This window comes from Rhinolophus hipposideros (genome assembly GCF_964194185.1).
Source record: "Rhinolophus hipposideros genome assembly, chromosome: 4".
NCBI lineage: Eukaryota > Metazoa > Chordata > Mammalia > Chiroptera > Rhinolophidae > Rhinolophus > Rhinolophus hipposideros.
The window spans coordinates 10,609,694-10,630,463 of NC_138050.1; the positions used below are offsets into that span (position 1 = coordinate 10,609,694).

The following is a 20,770-nucleotide window of genomic DNA, read 5'->3' on the forward strand; positions in this document are numbered from 1 at the left end:
TTTTATTTAATGTGAGGCTCACAATTGTTGTTTAACCATTTTGTGGTTTTATTCAAGTACTTGCAAGGCCCAAAGAACACCAGTCAAGATGCCTCTGTGTTACATAAAGGTTCTTTTCATGAAGTAATTTATGGTTAATTCAAGAAATTGTATCTCATGTGTGTGCTGGTTTCTCCTCCCCAGGCCGGTCCCCAGAGAGTACACAGCTAGCCATTGGTCAGGCCCAGTACAAATGGTTCAGTATGCAGGATAATAAGCACATGTGGAAAGAATAGTCATTCTCAGGAGATTGTTCTAAATCATTGTTTCCTTGTGGGGAGTAGAGAACCAATAATTCCAAAAGCTTTTATAGCATACTCTTTGCTGAGGCAATAGAGTGAGTTTAAATTCTAGACCCATGAGCAATGGATTCAGGCAGGAACCTCATCCCCTTTCCTGACTGCAGGATGAACGGTTTCCGGCAAGGCCCCTCTGGCAGAGGTTGAAAGGGACCAGCACCCCCGACCCCCGCAAACTCCTCTCCCCCAGTTGCTGACAGTATTCGTACCCTCCTTTACTATCCTGTCAGGGTTACCTGAGCAGGAGCATTCAGAGTGCTCCTGCAGGCAGCTTGCTCTCTCATTCCCTTCTGAGTCAGGTTACCAGCTCGGCCCAGCTCATGCCACATAACTGACCACCTTCATCCTTATGCCCATTTCTGTTTGTGGAAGACACTGGCAAGGAGTGAGCTCCCGTGAAGCCTGGTGGAGGCATTTCTCCTCAGGCTCTCTCAGCTTTACTGACAACGGGGCCAGGTCAGGGGGCTTTCCCGATTCTGAAGACTTAGGTTCCTGTAGCATACACCGTCACGGGCCGCTTTCCCCTGCTCCCTCCACCCCAGCCTGACGCATGCACATTGCAGGGCGGCTGGGGTGCAGCCCATTCGGGGATTTATTTGTCTATTTATTACTGAGTTTGTGTTCATTTCTGAAGTTGGCATTCCTTCACCATATAAACAGTGAACTCTTTGAAGCAGGGGACTTGTCATCACTTTTTCTGCAACATGCCAAACAGGGCTGCTTAGAAATGTCTTTAAAGAAGGCACATGTGTGTCTGCCCTTTTAAGACAAGGACAGGCCTGCTGAGGAAATGTGCCTGCCCAGTACTTCTGCACCCTGGCCTTTTTACTGAGAGCTTCAGTAAAAAGAGCTTCAGTGGCATGGATGAGGGATGCATGTCAAGTATTTTTCCAAGGACTGAAAAAAGAAAACCTCCCCTCTTGAACAAAGAGGTAGGTGGTGGATAGTGTATCTCCATGAGCAAGACCCCAACCCATGTATCGGCGAGGTGGCAAAAGAGAGTGGAGCTTCTAACTCGGCTCAGTGTTCAACTGACTCCCCAACCCTGACCTGGTAGATTGTTTCTAGTATTCCTGTGGTTTATCCTGATATAACGTGCAGAAACTGTTATGATAGAACGGCTTTGCCTCTGTCAGTTATTCCATGTAAAAGGAGATTAAAGAAGGGATTATAAAAAGCCTCTGCAATTTACATAGCTTTCTTCATAGTCATGTAACAAGCAGACTCAAGGTTTCCCTTTTTAACTGTTTTTAACCTCAGTTCGAGACAAAAGTCAAGCCAGTTAGATTTCTATCTTTTAGTGATAGTCTGCTTTTTAATGAAATAGGTAGGACAGGCCTTTAGGCCCCTCCGAAGGCTAAGATTATTGCTCCTTCAATGAGTTTTCAAACTTTGGTCTCAAAGTTTATCTTATTTTCAACATTTTATAAATTAAAAATGGGGAGAGTAGTAAAATTAGAAGCCTGATAAAAAGTTGCTCAACTGGATGACTCCAAGTAGATCCTTGGCTCTATGTAAAATATCTAAACAAAAAGGCAGCCCTTAGCTCAATACAATAGTATATAATTGATCATTTGACCTTTGTATTATTGAGAACTTTATTCTGATTATTAAAATAATGCTGGTCATTCAACTTACTTGCCATTTTTCATATTATTTATGACTAATACCATGTTAAATATCTTTGTTCAGGAAGCTTTGTCTACATTTTTTTTTAACTACTTCCTTAGGATAATTTCCTAGAAGGAGAATTACTAGACAGAGGGGCTTGATAAATACTGCCAAACTGCCTTTCAAAAAGATGATTAGATTTTCTTTTGAAAAACATATCTAGCCACAGATATGTCAAGGCTACCTCCAAATAGAGATAGTTGATTGACAGTTTTAATTTTTAGTTAGCTAAGTGTAATTAGTAGGACTCTGATAGGATTAGTAGGTTATCTATCTATTGGTGATTACATATAGGGCATTCCCAGCTTACAATGGTGTATAGGCTATTATGTGATGATAGTCAAATTATTTCAGACATAGAAATGAGGACCTGGATTCTGTCCCCAAATGTATATGATTATAGCATATCACAAACAAAAGAAAAATTTCAGAATGCTATAGAAAGGTAATGACTTGTTCATTCATTCAACGAATAGTACTTAAACACAAGCCCATTATGAGAAACTATGGTAGGCACCAGGGAACCAAAGAAACATGGTGCCTTCCCTGTCTCCAAGGAGCCCACGAAGGGAGGTAGATACGTAAACAGAGAAAGTAGAACATGATAAGAACTTCATTAGAAGTTTATACTGAGGAAACAATGGATGAAGAAACTCCTTACTCAGAGCAGGAAGAATATTGGGAAACCTTCGCTGACTAGTCACACTTTAGGTAGCTTTCAAGGCCAAAGGGAATTATAAAAAGTAGTGGAGAGAGTATTCAGTAGAGCCCAGGGAATGAAATGAGCGGAGCATGGAAGTGTGCAAGCACATGGGGAATTAGGGTCAAACTGGTGGGGAGAACATGACTGGCAAGCTGGTTAGTTCTTTCCAAGAAAGGCTCTAGGGAGTCAAAAGGAGAAAACACACCTTTGAGAAGATCAGAAAATGGTTAAGGGAAACCTTTGAGTGATGGGGAGGATTTGTTAAGAAAGGGAAGAAAGGAATATTCCCAGAAAGAGTGACTTTAAAGTTTTTAAAGCATTTTCATGTATATATTATTATGTCATTTGACGTCTGCAAGGACCTAATATGGTAAAGTATGCATTCTTATTCCCAGATTGCAGCAGAGGAACTACGAATCAGTAGGGGAAAGTGACTTGCCCAAGGTGACACGGTTGAGTGAAGTAGCTCGCAGGGCTGCCATGCTTCACAATTCAGTGAATGGTGCCCACGGGGATGGTTTTGTTGGGAGCATGGTGGTAATGGCAGCTGAGATTGGCAGGGCTGACTTCTGACTTCTGATGTCCTTTGCACTATACTTAAAACGAAAATGGTTTAAAATGAAAACACACTAATGGCCCTTATATTTTTACTTTTAATATTCTATATATTGTTGCTGTTATTAGAATATTTTGTCAAGATTTTATGTATATACATGGTATACGAAGATAAGCATATATAAGCATATATTGATTTTAATATGGTATGTATGTATATATAAAATGTAAGAAATATTAGGTACCTTAATTTGCACTATCACACATTTTTCTTATATCAGGAATTAAACATACATATCTATGTGTGTGCGTATGTATATATTTTATATTATATATATTATAGATATTTTATAATATATATAGCATATGTATTATATATATAATATATATATCAAATATATATATTATATATATACATTTGACTGTACTAAACCAAAGCAGTATTGCACTCATTTTAACTCAATTTGTAAAACTTCAACCTGATCGAGGAAATGACTAATACTTCGCAATGCCAAAAACTGTGAAGCACAAATCAAAGGATAATTCCAAAGCTTCAAGAGTAGGCTACTGCCAACAAACGTACCACTACATAAGATTAGAGAATTTTGTTTTTAATGACCAAGAGTTTTTCAGGTTTTTCAGTGCGGTACATTTTTGTCCAAGGAAATGGGGGCACCTTCACAAATAACATCTACACTAAAAGCTAACAGCGTACGACATAAATATCTTATTGACATTTGAAATTGTCCTAGGAGACAAAGAGATGGCTAGAATTATTCGTTATATTGTTAAGCAGTAAAACGTTTACTAAAATGTTAGTTATCTTCCTCGAGGTTACCGAGTTAGGCAACATCAGGATAGTGGCTGAAATCTAAGACGTCTGTTATCTTGGTCCTTGTAATAAATTCAGAATGTCTTCATGAGGTCTGATGTGAGTACAGTGAGAAATTGGCAAGTGTTCCTTCACACACTAGAAAGAAAGGCCTGGCGCTACCCTGTCACGTCAGCATATGTCAGCACATGTGAGATTAGCTCACGCAGAATTTACTGGCTGGCATATCTGATACCCTCACAGACAGACACTAGTCTGTACATCAAGAAGAACATGTTCCAGAATTCCACAAAGAATATCCCACACACATCCCTATTGACTTGCATAAGTTGCTCTAAGTCCACAGAGACCTCTGTCTACCGATACTTACTCCCTTTCATTTTTCAAATCTAGACTGTAGGAAACAGGGTAAGCTTCTGAAAAGACAGTAAGACAAAACGTTCAACTTTCAGTTTCTGACTCCCCCAATAAGAGGAGACACAAATGTGGCATTCATTATGAAATGTGTGGAAAGGGCCCTGTACAAACCATATGGTTGTCAGTAACAGCACAATCTCAGTCAAAAGTGCCAAGAACACTAATGAGACCAGGATGTCAGGAAAAACAGAAATCGATCAATACCTCTTCCCCACTTGCAGAAGTCCCCACCATCAGTCACTACGTTTGCTCTATGTAAATGAAATCAATCAGCAAGGATTTCTGTAAAACGCATGCTACAGTTGTCTTCTAGACTCTACCAGAAGATAAATGATTCCAGACCTTGGACGATGGCCATTTTCCCACACACGCTACAAAGTTCTGACATCCATATTGGGCCACAACACTGAATGGTTTCTGCTTTTGCGGATTTACAGCCAGTGCTTCCACTTCTGGTTTGGACTAGACAGCCTGCTAACGCCAATGCAAAATAAGCCCCTTTTTGCCTGAGTAAATTGTAAGAAAATTGCCTTTTTGTAAGAAAGGAGCTCCTGTGATCCCCCTCAAAACTTTTTGCTATTGCTCATATAAGCTTAGCTTTCCAAATCACTGCTTTAGATCTCTTTGGAATTAGTCCCAGCTTAATAAACATACAACATATGATACCAAATGCAAACTACTTAGAATGTAACATACAACAACAAACAGGGCAAGTCCAACTTTGTTTTAAAACTTATATGTTTGAAAATGTATTAAACATAAATAACAGGATCGTTTTAGATGGTAGCTGATGTTCTGGAAAACGGTAAAAGGGTTTTTTAGAAAAATAAACTAAAAGAAGTTCTAGAAGCAGCTTCCTTTAAAAACTATGTCAACACAATAACATTATTTTGAAGGCACGCAGAAGTGTAGGTCATGGCTATTTACATGTAAATATGGCTAATTACATGTAACCAGTTGCATGTAATTAAGCATCCAACAGATAGCATTTCCTGCCAGCCTCTTATCTCTGAGAGATGGACACTTTCTCACTAAATTACCTTTGAAGAAAGATACAAATAATTTTGTCCATAATTCAAAAACAGAAAGTCCTATATCAATATCTATTGTCTAATTGAGATTTTAAAAATTCTGAAGTTATATTAAAGTAAAATAATCTTACTGTAACTGTCAAATGTTTTTAAAGTGAATAACCAAAATGAGAGACACTATTTTAAGTTTTAAATCCAGTTCTTGTTGAAACACTATACTTCTAAATATCAAATACACCACAAAGAAACTTTATATATCAATAACAAAACTCACAGTGCAAATAGGAAGTAACTGTTGTCTCACCACTACAGGGCCTCTTTTTCTATGGAATACAAACTTACTTTGTTTAAAAATGTCCTTAGGCTGTGTTGTACCTTTGAAGCAAAACCACCCTCTTCTTCATTTTCTGTTTTCTTGAAAATTGCTCCTCCGAAACTGACAGATGGTACATCTGTCACTGAGTGTTTCCTCTTCGTTATCTCTGCCAGCTAATATTTCCTCTGTGCTTAGTTGTTGTCTGTGAGACTGTTCCACTCATTCTAGCCTGATCAATGGTTTGCCTGGTTGGAGGTTGGTTTTGGCCCCGCCTCCGGCTCTGAGAGAGAAAATGAAAACTCACAGCTGGATTTGCTATAAATCCTCTGTTTTAAATCTGGCTCTGCAGCTATGGCACATACTAGAGGGAAAAGCTGCCAGGCTGTCACAAACCAGGAGGGGCTGTCCTCTCCTAGGGTTCCCCCCACACCAGTGCCAAGCATGTATGTTACGTAACAAATCCCATTTTAAGTTAGTCTGAAACTTGACAGGACAGGAGGAAGAGCTTTAAACCAGGCTTGGGTTTTTCCATGCCTAATGAGACTTAAAAGAAAATGCCCAGGACTGAAACACAGGCACACGCACACACACACACCCACACACACACACACACACACATACACACACACACACGACTCATTTTTAACATGTTAAAATTATGAAAACTGATTCCACAGAGAATATGGAAAGGCATAAACGCCAACTTAGCACATTGCAAAACTGGTGTGCTTCTCCTTTTCCATCCTAAAACACAAGTCATCATTCACAGCAGATGGCATCACACCTCCTAACCAACAGGATTTGCTGGTATTTAAACCACCGAAGAACTTGGTGAATGGAGAGAACACACAGATGCATTTCAGGTTCTAGAAGAGAGAAGCTTTCTCTACCAAGCAGAGTTGAACAGGTGAATGTGTGGCACTAGTCTGCTGTGAGCCAGGAGGACAGAGAAAGTATTTTTAGACTTCGGTTTTCTGCACAGCCAGAAAACGTAATCAAACCGTATCAGGTAGATGGACTGCATATTTGGAGCCAATAGTGGACCTGTGTGGTACTGAAATAAGGCTCAAGATTTGAAGACAACTAGGATCTAAAGCCAGAAGACCTGGGTTCAAGTCTCAGTTTTGTTTCTTGGACAATGTCCTTGAATATATAAAGGGCACAGAATAAGCTCTGGCAACCTCACAGGTGATTGCAAGACTAGATTAGGATCATAAAGTACTTTGTTGTTATTAGTCAACATTTGTATTGTTCTTTTCAACAAGAGAGAGAATGTGAAATAAATATAAATATTTAATCTGGCAAAGGATGGCACCAAAGTAAACACCGCAGGCTGTGATAAAGAAAGCTAAAGATAAAAAGATTCTGGGAATAATGTGCAGAGTATAAAGTACGTGCTGAGGATTACAGTAACTCAAATTTTGAATATTTGAACTTTCCATGAGAGAATATGCGGTCAGCATAGGTCAGAGGGGGTTGGAGAAGCAAAAGTTTGAAACTTCAGTCCTTCCACATTCTCACAATAGAATCCTGGAGCTGTCAGCTGCCGTTAGTTTGTGAACCCCTCAAGGGATAGACACGACCGGCATTTGTTCAATAAGTGAATGAATGAGACACTGAGCTAGATAAGAGTTACTCACTCTAAAGGAGAGAGCGTGGATTATTGTAAGGAGCCAGAGCTTCCAAATGAAAAATCAGATACTTCAAGGTCGAGACTACCTGTGTGTCCTTCTTGTCTCCTCAAATGCGAGATTGAGATTTGCAAGAAAAGAGGCTTTCTGGGTCACTGAAAAGACAGGAGATTTTGTTCAGGAACCCCTAATCTGATCCAGCTTTCTCTCCACTCACCCCTACTTCCCCTCTTCCTCCCGTGAGAACGTCATCCTACTGACAATGAGTGTGAGTCAAGAGCCAGGATGTTTGTAAACATCCCTTTAATGAAAGTACAGGGATTGTTAGGATACATTCTTCCTCCATGGGGATGCAAGTCTTTGTGTGCTGTGGCTGGCAAGCAGTAAGCTTTCTAAATCCAGCGGGACCCTGTCTGTGTGGGCTGTGGACCCTGGACTAAGGAAAGGCCACCGACAGAGGCCCCTGCTCCCAGCCTGCCTGCCACCCCACTGCCAGGGCATCTCTGTGTTCTTGACTAAGCACGTGGGAAAGTTAATCTATTTCCATAATGGCTTCAGGTGCATGATCTCTTCCCCTCAAACTGCAGGATTATACCAACTTGGGGTAAGAGAATTTACCAACTGTGAAGATCTAATCAAAGAAATATCTTTCCACTCTTATAATGTGTGAGGCGTTCTACCAGACACCTCGGAGGCTGCATGCTTTCAGCTCTCCAGAAGTGGACATGCAGTGGCACAAATGATTACAGTCCGAAACAGGAGATGAGAACAGTGGGGGATAGAAAGAGTGCTTTGCGGTTCAAGAGGGAAGGATGGCATCTAGATTGCGGAGTGGGAGTGGGTGAATCCAGAAAACACAACTAGGGTGGTAGCATTACAATTTGGGAAGATTTGCACAGGCCGGACCAGAGGGAGGGCACTTGAAAGAGGACACTCCTAGAGTGATGAATGAGCTTTAAGGCACAGAAAGCCATAAAGGTTAGGAAATAGTGAACTATCTGGTTCTGCTGAAACATAGGCAACATGGAGGGGAACCATGGGGGATGAGACAGGTGGGGGGAGGGGAACTGTGGAATGGCCTTGAATGCTACAAGGGGAGGTGGGAAGTTAATACTAAGTTCAACCAGCAACCGTGAACCGTTGGAGGTGTTTGAGTACAGGTATTTACATGATCTGAGCAGTGAGATCCAGAAACCAGGTTTATGAAGGATTATAAAGGAGATAGTAGGCAGACTGACCCACTTAGGCAATAATTTAAGCAAGAGGTCATGAAGGCTCAAACTTGGAGGACGAGATTAAAAAGAAGACAAAAAGAAGGGTGCTAGAGGCAACTTGCATAGATATGAAAGTCAAGGAAGATGAGTCAGAGAAAATCCTACCTAGAGGAATCGTTCCTAGACATATTTGCTGACAGATGTACAAATATATTTGAGTTTTTATTTTGACATTAATTGTAGCAGCAAAAGACTGCAAACTACAGGAATGCCTACCAATAGGGAACTTAAAAATAAATTATGGACCAGTCATATAACGCGATATGATGCAGAAGTTTATAATGTACATGCAGCTATAAGAAAGCTGTTGGAGAGGGTTGGTGATTGGCACCAGAGAGCCAGTGGGTAAGAACATATGCAGAAGACAAGTTGCCGGCAGAGAGTAAATTTATGACAAAAGACGTAAAATACTGGGGAGTGGAATGAGCACTTGGCAAGGACCCCACGGTAGGATTCTACTCCCAGATTCGCACCTGTCTTCCCCAGAACCAAGAGTGGCACATTTTACAACTTACCCAAATGTATGTGTCAGCTTTGTCCACAATCACCAACTCAAAGGTACCAGAAACCTAGAAACCTACCTTACCCCACCCTCCCCATTGTCACGATCTAAAGTCCAATACTCATATGCCTGGGCAAATCACTCCTCGAAAAGGAACACCATCTATGTTTGGTACAAAAGTGTTTTTAAGGATGATACCGGATGGTAAAGCAAATGGCATGGTATCCGAAGCTTCCCATTTTTATCAAACTCTGGGCATAAGAAGTCAGGCAAGCATCACAAGCACCCTCCACGCTCAGGTGTAAGTGGAGTGCAAGTTCATAAAGCAAGTGCAGCAATCATCCATCATATTTCAATCATCAGTCCCTTTCTTTTCAATTACAGGACATCTTCAATGACCACATACAAGAAATAGAGTCCAGGCTGATGGCATGGTGTGAAACCTCAACAGTAAACCCTGGGAGTCTGTGTCCCTTGAAAGGGCACGTGAGGAAGGGTATGGCTCCCTGGGGATTTTGTTTTCTTGTTTGCAGAGACCAAAGCCTGACTATGAACTGTTTCTCGTAAGCTTTGTAGCGAGGAAATGCACATGGAAGAAATGGGGACTCCACAGAGGAGCGCTGCAGGTCAAGGGAAAATCCACCCTGATGTAACCACATGCAGATGAGTTGCCTTGTGCACAGAATCGGTACAAGAGCGAAATAAGAGCAGTATTTCGCAGTTGGTGAGGGCAGTATGGCTTCATAGGTGAGACAGTATGTTGTCTTTAATGCAGGGAAAATCTGTACTTCACATCCCGAATGCCTGGGTTCCAATCTGGACTCTGCCCGGTACAGTCTGTATGAGCTTGGACAAGTTATTTGAGAGCCCTCATTATCAAATGGATAACAAGAGCATCCAGCCTTCTTGGGGCTGTGAAAATTAAGTGGGTTAATATACGTAAAATGCTGGGAACATTCAATCCATGTTATTTATCATTCCACAAGTGAGAATTTTAAAATATAGGTGATTAGGGCTACCCTGATAGAATTGAAGCTGATTCATTGCAATTCAAGAAACAGAATTCTCTCCATGAATCACTAATTACAGTACGCGTCTGTAATTTCAAACACTTGAGCAGATATGGTGCAATGTTATGTGTGTGTTACTTAGGTTAAGCTGTAACCCATGTGCTGCGAGCATCTAATCAAACATTCATCGTCCGAGGCAGTCTAGCCGGTATCCTAAAGAGGGAGCCTGTACTTCAGAATCTGTTGATATAAGCCCGGCTGGTACCATCTCTCCATCAATAACCTCTACTTAGCATTCTAAGTGTCAAAAATGAATTTCAACTGATGAAAATTCTTATTGTTGGTTAGTGTGTTCAGTGGATTTAAGATATTAAAGAAACATGGATTGGCTCAAAATATTTCAGTGTGAAAATCTGGTAAGACCTTTTCCTGTATCTCTGCTGATAACGCCCGAGTCTATATCCCTAAATGGTGTTAGATGTTTTATCAATATGACGTGGTTTTGGGGAGAGTAATTGACCCTCCTTTGCTTCCAAATTTCTTCCTTGGTTACCATTATCTAGCAAAAAGAAGCCAACAGTTGTGTGTGACCAGTATGACCATTTCAGTTCACAGATAAAGACAGCATGGGGCATGCAACCCATTTAACATCAGCAAAAGATCAAAGTTTGATTGGCTAAAGAGCTCAGGACAAAGATGTTTCTTTTGGTCATACCTGGCTTAGATATTAGATTCTAAGAAAGTCACAGCTTTCTTTTCAAAAAGGATTCAAAAAACACCCTAGAAATGTGCTAGTATATATTATTTGCATTATGCTATGAATATAATTACAAATATGAAAACTTAGCTCTCAGCCTGTAGGATGGGTTCATTCATTTTTAATAAATTATTTTGCTATCTTCACAAAGTGAAATCAAAGAATATATAACATATTTTAATAACTAACAAAAATAACCTTTAAGGGCCGCTGGTTGGAACAGTTGGTTAGAGCATGAGCTCTTAACACGGTTGTCAGTTCAATTCCCAGCGTGGTGGGGTGCACCTCCTGAAACTGAAAATTGAAAATGGCGACTGGACTTTGGAGCTGAGCTGCGCCCTCCACAACTAGATTGAAGGACAACAACTTGGAGCTGATAGGCCCTGGAAAAACATACTATTCCCCAATATTCCCCAATACAAAATTTAAAAAACAAACAAACAAACAAACAAAAAACCCCTTTAAAATAGTTTTCTTTAAAATACGTTAACTACACCAAATAATGCCCATACAGACTGCCCGGTACAGTCTGCATGAGCTTGGACAAGTTATTTGAGAGCCCTCATTATTATTTTTGATTAAAAAAATCAAATAAAAGCCCATTTTTATTCCCAACTTCTAATTCTACTTTCTTCCTTAGAGGTAATCAGTATTAACAATTTAGCATCTATCTTCCAAAATGTTATATATATATATATATATATATATATATATATATATATATATATATATTCATATTTGTAAAATATACACATACATACATGTACATATACACATATTAGATAATTATTTTCACATAACTAGAATACAAAGTGTATTTTTTAAAGACTTATCTTGCTCACTTTCCAGTATATCTTGGAGATCCTCAAATGAACAAATAAGGAAGCTACTAGTTACCCCAATGGAACCCAAGTGACTATGTAGTGAAGAGTCTGGTACCAGCGAGGCCAGACCAAGGACACAGCACTGCTCCAGAATGGAGTCACAAACCTGCCTGTGCCTTTCTTTATGGGCGGGTCACTTGTCCCCCTCCGCCCCCCTCCCCCCAAACCGAGATCTGGCCCTCCTGTTCCTCTCTAATAGTTTTACATCCGGGGCAGAATGGTACAATAGATAGATAAATGAGTGACCACACAAACTCACAAATGAAAAAACTGAGTAGCATTCAATTCATTTACTTGCTGTAGGTGACAGACTGTCCCTCTAGCAAGAACACGCATATTTGGAGTACGCCTGCTTTGTGTCCACTCCATTTTCAGCAGGAAGTAAACACCACCCTCTACTGTTGGGTTACTCCTACGTGTGCAATGAAAATGTCGCACTTTTGGGTTTGGATATTGAGTTGCTTCTGTGTACACATCGCCAGAGCATAAGCAAGCGGGGACATGTACCAGTGTGCAGGGGTCCCACAGACAGGTGCAGGCTAGTCCAGATGTGCACAATGAGGGCTTTGTGGCTTCCCACAGTGTCCAGTGGCATAGAACCCATTTTCAAGTTGCCACTTGTGGTTTTCAGGCTCTTAGGGTACTATGAATGCCTCCCACACAATTTCAGCAGCGACCAATTCCAGGTAATGTCGAAAACCAAATAAACCCACGTGCTTATTGTGCTTTAAAAACAAACTTCACAAATCCCTTTTCTAGCATTGAAACTTCCTAAACAGTCTATCATGTAATTTCTACTATATTCAGTCCCCTTTCTTGTTCTGGGGAAAATATTACCTTTCATTATAAAATTATACATTTTAATTTTGCTGTTAGTGTTGTTTAAAATGGAAAGTTTTGTGAAACCATTCTGTTTTTAGATTGATGTGACCTACCCCAAATCTCTGATATATTCTTATTATGAAGCAAATCAAGGTAATTGGCTTGGCTACTTGCGTTACTGACTGGTAAGCCATATTTAGGCCAGGAGCAGAAACATTATCTTAAAAGCAATCTTGTCTTGATCCCGTCTTGCTTTATCTCCTAGGGACGTGTGAACAGCCGGCCTGGGCGGGCCTGGGTGTGGAGCTGGAGGGTTTGGTCAGGACCTGAAACCCTTTGTCAACGAAAACCCCCTAAAACATTGAAGCAGGAACGACCTTGTTTATCCCTGCCTATAAAACTCCGTACCCCTTTTGCTCGGGGAGGTTATGGTCTTTTCCCTCTTCTCTAGCCTGACCTCCCACAGCTCAAACACTCCAAAGAAATTCTAATAGACCAATTTTGGTCTCCCATGACTCATTCTGCTGGCCGTACCTAACACTGACCCTGAATTTTTTTTTTTTAAGTTTCTTTATCCAAAAAGATTATATAAGAAAAGTCTGATAGTGTATCTGCAGCATGAGGTCTAAGAAAATGAATCAAAAGTAATGACAGCTCTACATGGAACTCAAATGATAAGAACTTAGTTCCATGTCAGGTACAGTTTGAAAATGTCAGCTCTGCTTTATCTGTGTGGATATTCCATTGTACATTTAGGATTTCTATTTAAGTATTTGTAAAATTCCAAAAGTTATAAACTTCTGGATTACATTACCTAAAAAAAAAAAGAGAGAAAAAAAATTAGGGGGTGGGGGAACTTGTCAGCAAAAAAGTCAACCGTGCATTGGGAAGTCATATTGAAAAATGGGATAACAATGGATGGATCTTGAGATTATTATGCTAACCGAAATAAGTCAGACAGAAAAAGTAGAGAACCATATGATTTCACTGATATGTGGGATATAAAACTGAAAGCAACAAAGGAACAAGACAAAGAAACAAAAACTCATAGACACAGACAATAGGTTAGTGGTTACTAGAAGGTAACGGGGGGAGAGGGTTTGATAGAATAGGGTACAGGGGGTCAAATATATGGTGATATATGGAAGTCAAATATATGGAAGGATAACTGGCTCTGGGTGGTGAACACACAATGTGATATATAGATGATGTATTACAGAATTGTACACTTGAAACATATGTAACTTTACTAACCATTGTCACCCCAATAAATTTTAATTAAAAAAAAAACAGCAAACAAAATCATGTGGTACAAGATTCACGGTGTCCACAATGGGCTCGGGATATAAGCAACAGGAAAAAAGGGGGCGGGATCTCCATTTTATCAACCTCTTTCCTACAAATCTGTTGCCTGGGAGGGCTGGCTCATGGTTTCTACTGCTAAGACAGGGGAGGTATGTGAAGTTCCGGGGTTCAGCAGCTACAGACCAGAAAAAGTCAACAGTGAGGCAGAAGGATAAACTACCTGCTGGGGCGATGCCAATTTCCTGCATTGTGTTCATAACAATACTACAAGAAGGGGGTTGCCTTTTGGAAACTGGCACTGCTATTCTTCAGGCGTGTCTATCCTAATTCTGTGTTTGTATTTTCCTTTCACCCCTACTGTCTACTAACCATTGACCTGTAAATATCAAATCTTACACTGGTTTAAATTTTCAATGGGGTTATCTTTAATTCTGAGCACAGAAATCCTGCTTTAATTATGATGCTAATGACCATCAACAATGAAGCTGCAGTTTCCAAGAACAAAGCCCCTGGTCACGAGGCAAGCCAGGCTGATCACTTTGTAAACTGGATTTCTTCCACTGTTCCGAAGATTATGCCCCTTCTCCTTGCCTAACCCAATTTGTATGTAGCCTAAAATTTTGACTTTTATTCAGGGCTACCATCAAAATTGGGTGAAATTTCTTTTAAAAATCTAGTATCTCTTTCAGAGTTCACTTTGAAATTTCAGAAGGAAAAAAACAAAAACAAACAGACCTCAAGTAGATTCTGAAACTACAAGGAACACGATCTATTTACAACTTTGCAAACCAAAAGCACATTCCCCATGTTTTGGTTCACATCTGAATGCTTTCTAACAAGAGCTCTGCATGATTTGACTGAAATCAACTTGAAAACCGAACGTGGGGGCATACTTACCCAAAAGGTTCAGGAATCCTAGGCCTGAACTTGCTTCTCATTTTGCTGTGCAGCGTGGGTGGCCAGGAGCTTTATGAGCCGCTATAAGGCATTTGCTAATGTATTCGACTTTTAAAATTGTTAATCATACTTATCAACACAGGCAAGCAGCACTGGCCACAAAAGATTAGCTTCTCCGTCATAAAGCTCACCGTAATCCCAACACAGGAACCTCAGCAGAGTGATAACTGCACTAGTCGGCTCCGACCTTCAGTGACTCCACAACTTATTAAAAAACCGAGCTTTTATAAATCCTAGATTTTCTTTTCCATCACCTTACAGATACACACACACACACACACACACACACACACACACACACACACACACACACACACACACACACACCCTTCCTTCTCTTGTGATAGCAGCTAAGACCAAACATTCGCAATGCTGTCTGCTGTCTGAGTTTTTCTTTAAACAACAAGGATGCGTTTGAAAACACAAAGCATATTTTCAGTTTCAAGGTGGCCTCTACTGTCAAGAGATTCAGGTGCTACTGATCTCATACAAAAAGATGTGTACAACAATCAGAAAAGAGCCTGGTTTCCAGGGAAACTAAACCTTGTTTAAATCCTTTGGAAGCATTAGAGTCTAACTGTAGTTTTTCCCCCAAGACACACAAACCGTTGCTCCCTCGGAAAGAATATATTTAGAGAATAAGAAAATGCTTTGCCCAGCTCAGAAGTGAGTGCATCAAAGAATTCAGGAATAGAATGAGTATTTTGGGGGCGGGGGGGGAGAAGGGGGTGGGCACCTAGAGCTGAGCTTGCTAGCCTCTGATTGGTGGAATCTTGCTTCCACTTAAGTACTCTTAAAAAAAAACAAAAAAAAAACCACATCCTTCATCAGCAGCTTGTATTTCTGCTTTGTTGGAGTCATGCTGAAGTACCTCGTCTTGAAGCACGGCCTGTGTTCTTAGCAGGTCTTAACCCCATAAGGCTAATATTAGCCCTACTTCTATACAATGAAACAAAATCAGTAAAGGTTCATCTTCTATTTCAACCCTCAGCCAACTCTCCATACAGTGTCCTCTAGATAACCTCTAAGCATTCACTTTGTAATATTCACTTTGTAAGCCAAACCTGATGACAGTCTGTTCTGTTGACCACGTCATAATCAGAGTTTGGAATCACAATGCTGGGACACACAATGTTCATGAGATTTGAGGTCAGTTTCATCACTTGAAGACATGGCTGCTTCATGGGCTGGATATGATTGAAGAATGAGAATATGACTACAAGAAATAGATAAATCTCACTTTTTAAGTCTTCAAAGGAAGATATAGTATCATTTCCATACAGGATTTGAATGCAAGCAATACCAAAATCACACATAGACCAGATAGCTTCTTGGGATGAAGAATGGTTGATAATACAGAGGGTGCCAAAAAAATGTATATACATTTTAAGAAAGGAAAACACTGTAATACTCAATATATACCCATAACAAAAGATGAAAACAAGTCATCTGTATACATTTTTTTGGTACCCCGGTATTTCACCATATGCCATCCATCACAAACTACAGGTGAAGAGATTGAAAAGACACGTCCCATCTCCTCAGCTCTTCATTTTGGATGCCATTTGCAGATTGGGTAATGCTGACATACCACTGGGGAGGAGGGGGCAGACTGGAGACCTCCCCATCCTCAGAGCCTCCCACCTCCTACCGCCATTGCTCGGCTTCTTCAACACCATCCAGCCAGCTCCTGCCCAATGTGCCACTGGTCAGGGAGACCAAGGACCATTTATTTTCTGGAGAAGAAGCCAATAGAGCTGCTGACAGTGCACAACGACATTTGTGAGAGGCTGTAGGCCATATAGCCATCAAAGTTAAGGAGAAACCTGTCCCTCAGGGCTTCTCCACTCAATGCTGTGCCAGTAACTGGGCTGTCATCAGACGGCTCTTCCAACACAGTAAGATTCAAAGGGAAACCTAGAGAGTGGGAGAAGGCAGTGCAGCCCATGCTGGGTGGAGCCAGAAATATAAAACACCTTCATTAAAAATATTTTCAAAATTCAACTTAAGATTGATTCTTTTTTTTTTTTTTTTTTTTTTTTTTTAATGCAGCTTTACTGGAAAAGTACCAGCCAGGAACTTTGCTAGGGTCAAAGATAAATAAGGCATGACTTTTTCCATCAGGAAGTTCTCAGCCTAGCAAGGCAGGTAAATCAAGGAAGTGATTCTTTGTAACGGGAAAGACAATGGATATTAACATTTATCAAGTGTCCACTTAATGGCAAAGCTTGGAGCAGACTACATCACACACTCACACACACACACACACACACACACACACACAAAATCTCATTTTTATCCCTATTTCATGGATGAGGAAACTGAAGCTCAGATTTCAGTGATGCAGAAGGCTACAGAGAGGAGGTCGCCATCTCTGTATTCAAATCTAGGTCTCGCTCCGAGGCCTGTAATTCCAAGGCCTGTGCTATTCCTACAGGATGATCCCTGTTTCCCTTCCCTTGTCTGACTTACAGCAACCTGTTCATCCTCTCTGCTAAATAAAATATTATAACAAGTGCTGCAAATAGCCTAACACACCCAGGGTAGTACATAAATTCAAGATGGCATTCCTGCCACATATCTCCTCATCTTTCATTTAGTTGTCTGTGAAGAGCAGACAGCAATGGCTATATTCTTGAAACTCAGCTTCGAGATTTTAATATTAAAAAGATAGAAAAGGACACTTTGTGATAAATACAGCTTAGGTCGCATCATTCTACGCGTGGTTGAGCTGAACAACATCACAATCCCCATAAAACAATTTCTTTAAAAAGAAAACCTAAAGGTAAACCTGGAACGTGGGTGACTCTAAAAGTAAGGACATTGGAAATATACTAACTTTTAACATATCACGGGCCTGTGTTTACCATGTCTACTGTATATAGAGTGCTGCTATGTAGGTGCTAGGGCCTGGGTATGAACGTAATAAAAAGAAACCACAAAACCACTTTCCGTGGAGTGGAGGGGATTATCCCCATGAGGTACATGGTAGTCCCAGGGTGTGACTGCAGCCCTGGGAAGGAGAGAAAGGTCCAGTGTGAAAATACACAGCTGCAAGATTCCAGATTGAAATACCGGTCGGCAGAGAGAGACCCCTTTTCAATCATATTCCTGTTTCACCTTATCAAAAAAGTTACAATCAGACGCCTCTCCCTGCTTTCATTTTATTCCTCCACAGTACATTTCACCTTCTACCACACTGTTTGCTCATTCATTTGGTTTAATGCCCATCTCTCCTCGGAATAAAAGCTCCATGAGGCAGGGACTTTTTCTTCTGTTTTGTTCACTGACTAATCTTCAGTGGCTAGAACAGTGCCTGGCCTATAATGGACATTCAAAAGTTAAGCCACATGAATGAATGAATCACGTAACTGATGAACACACATGAAGACTCCATGATGGCATACACTCAACGGCTAGAAAAATTCTTAAAATAATAAGGGAATGAGTTTTCTCAGGGTCATGAAGCATCCATCTGAAATTCAGGGGAAAATCTGCATGTATTAGTTTAGGCTTTAGACCATGAGTATTAGTTGGTTCTAGATCATGAGTATCAGCTGACTGTAGACCATGAGTATTGGTTTTCAGGGTGCAGATCCCTTACAAAAATTAATGGGTTTACCACAAATATCTTTAGAAAACAGATGACTGAAAGCTATCCAGGTCACACTGCCATTCATCTTTTCTACAACTAACAATACATTTAAAAATAGCATTTTTACATTAACAAAAAACATTTGCCATCGATAAAGCGAACATAGAATAAGTTCTTACAGAGACTGTAAGAATAGACAAACAATTTCTGTGAATATCAGAGGAGAGGTTAGATGAGTTCATAATAGCCTTCACATCCATTAAAATAGTTCACTTCCCCCCACCTCACCCCCGCCCTATCCACGTAGGTGCTGGAAGAGTATTCAATAGTATATAGACTACTGAAATAAAAATGCTCATCATCAACTTTTGAAAAAACTTGTGGTAAGATACATATAACAAAGTTTACCACTTTAACCATTTTTAAGTGTACAATGCAGTGGCATTAGTACTTTCACATTTGTTGTGCTGCCATCACCACCATCCGTCTCCAGAACTTTTTCATCCTCCCAAACTGAAACACTGTCCCCATTAAACCTTAACTCCCCATACCCCTCTGCCCAGCCCCCGGCACCCACCATCCTACTTTCTGTCTCGATGAGTTTCATTACCCTAGGTGCCTCATATAAGTGGAGTCTAACAGCGTTTGTCCTTTTGGGACTAGTTGATTTCACTTAACACACTGTCATCAAGGTTCATCCGTTGATACTAAAAGGTATTCAATATGTTCTTTTAATTTAGTTCCTGCTATAAATTATTTGATAAATTATGTTTGATTTCATGAAAAACTTCCAAGCACTTATGAATGAGGCTAATATGTATTAACAGATACAGAACATTTCCAGAAGTATCTTTTGTTATCTTTTCCCCACAGCACATTTAATATCCATTTCTCCTGGGTTTCTATTTTTCCTTTTCTTCACGGTTCTCTATGTTAGAAATGAAGAAGGAAGGAGCCATCTATATGAGCTACCCCTATAACATATAAATGGCAAAGCCCTAAAATTTCTCAGCCATTTGAAATTTGTAGTTACCAGCTAAATATTCAAAATCCCTCTTTGGTGATGAATAACGAACGCCACAGAGAAAATGCATCAGCTACGTGAAAATGCATGCCTGAGTCTCACTGTTATCATTCTTACTTGTTCCCAGGTTGAGTCTTCCTAAGACTGAATTAATTTTGTGTTGTTCAGTGGCCTGTGAAGGACTGATAAATTAAATGGCAAATACAATGCCTTCCAAAGGGAAAGAGGGGTTAAGAATCGACTTTCTATTTTGGGATTACTGCAGAATTTCATTTCTGAAAACAGACCACAGATTAATTTAGTTAAGATCTGATAGTCAACTAAAAAAACTTTGATGGAAGATTTCCAGCCTGTTCTAGATTACCCAGCACTTATTGGCAATTCTGAGAGTTTGGAGAAAGACATTAAAAGAGTTATCTGAGGACAATAGTTCACACAATGCACGGAGAGGTTAATACATAGTTTTAACCTTGATTCTTCAAGGATAGTGTTTTCACATTGCTGTCATAAAACAAAACTAAAAACAAGCTGGATACACTTTAGAAGTTCTTATGTAATACATTTCTGTCTGTATAGGACAAACATACTTGAAACAAAATTAATGCTACATGTAGTAGTCAAAAATAGGGGTTTTGGAGTCACACTGCCTCTCTTCATATCCTACCTCTACTACTGCTGGCAGTGTGCCCTTAGCAAGCTACTTAGCATCTCTGTGCCTCAGTTTACACATCTGCAAAATGAGGATGATAATGATACCTATGCCATATGGTTGTTGTGGAAATGCGTGCACACATGTAAGCACTTAGAAAAGGGCCTAATACATATTAAATGGTCACTAAAGTAAACCATTACATTTTCTAAGTTTAGGAATTTCCTAAATTTCGCAAACCATTGGCTTGCTAAGGGATAGTCACTGCTGACTCAAGAGGTCGTAAAATAGGCTTGGTTGAATCAGATTCCCAACCTGTGAAAACTAAACTGGGTGACTCAAAACATAGTTTGAGTCCATGACAGGGAGTAAACACAGCAATTAAATACGTTAATTTGTCAGGGGAGGAAGGTATTTGAGTAGTTGTTTGAGTAGTTGACTGAAAGTAACCCACAACTTGTGGAGAAATGCAAAGATAGGGAATGGCATGCAGCCAC

General features: G+C 40.1%; 1 protein-coding gene across 7 annotated transcripts in view; it reads right to left on the bottom strand.

Moving 5' to 3' along the window:
- Positions 1 to 20,770, bottom strand: part of STARD13 (StAR related lipid transfer domain containing 13) — a 490,614-nt gene that overhangs the window by 94,732 nt on the left and 375,112 nt on the right. Inside the window, exon 1 of one of the 7 annotated variants that reach the window (XM_081045614.1) lies at positions 5,890 to 6,289. The exons of 5 other annotated variants lie outside the window; for them this stretch is intronic. Coding sequence is in view for 1 of the 2 variants with exons in the window: in XM_081045613.1 (XP_080901739.1) it covers positions 3,152 to 3,194 (43 nt within the window). In the remaining variant the exon portion in view is untranslated. Of the gene's footprint in view, positions 1 to 3,151; positions 3,309 to 5,889; positions 6,290 to 20,770 lie in introns of those variants that run through there. One more of the 7 variants, XM_081045613.1, reaches the window with a different exon arrangement.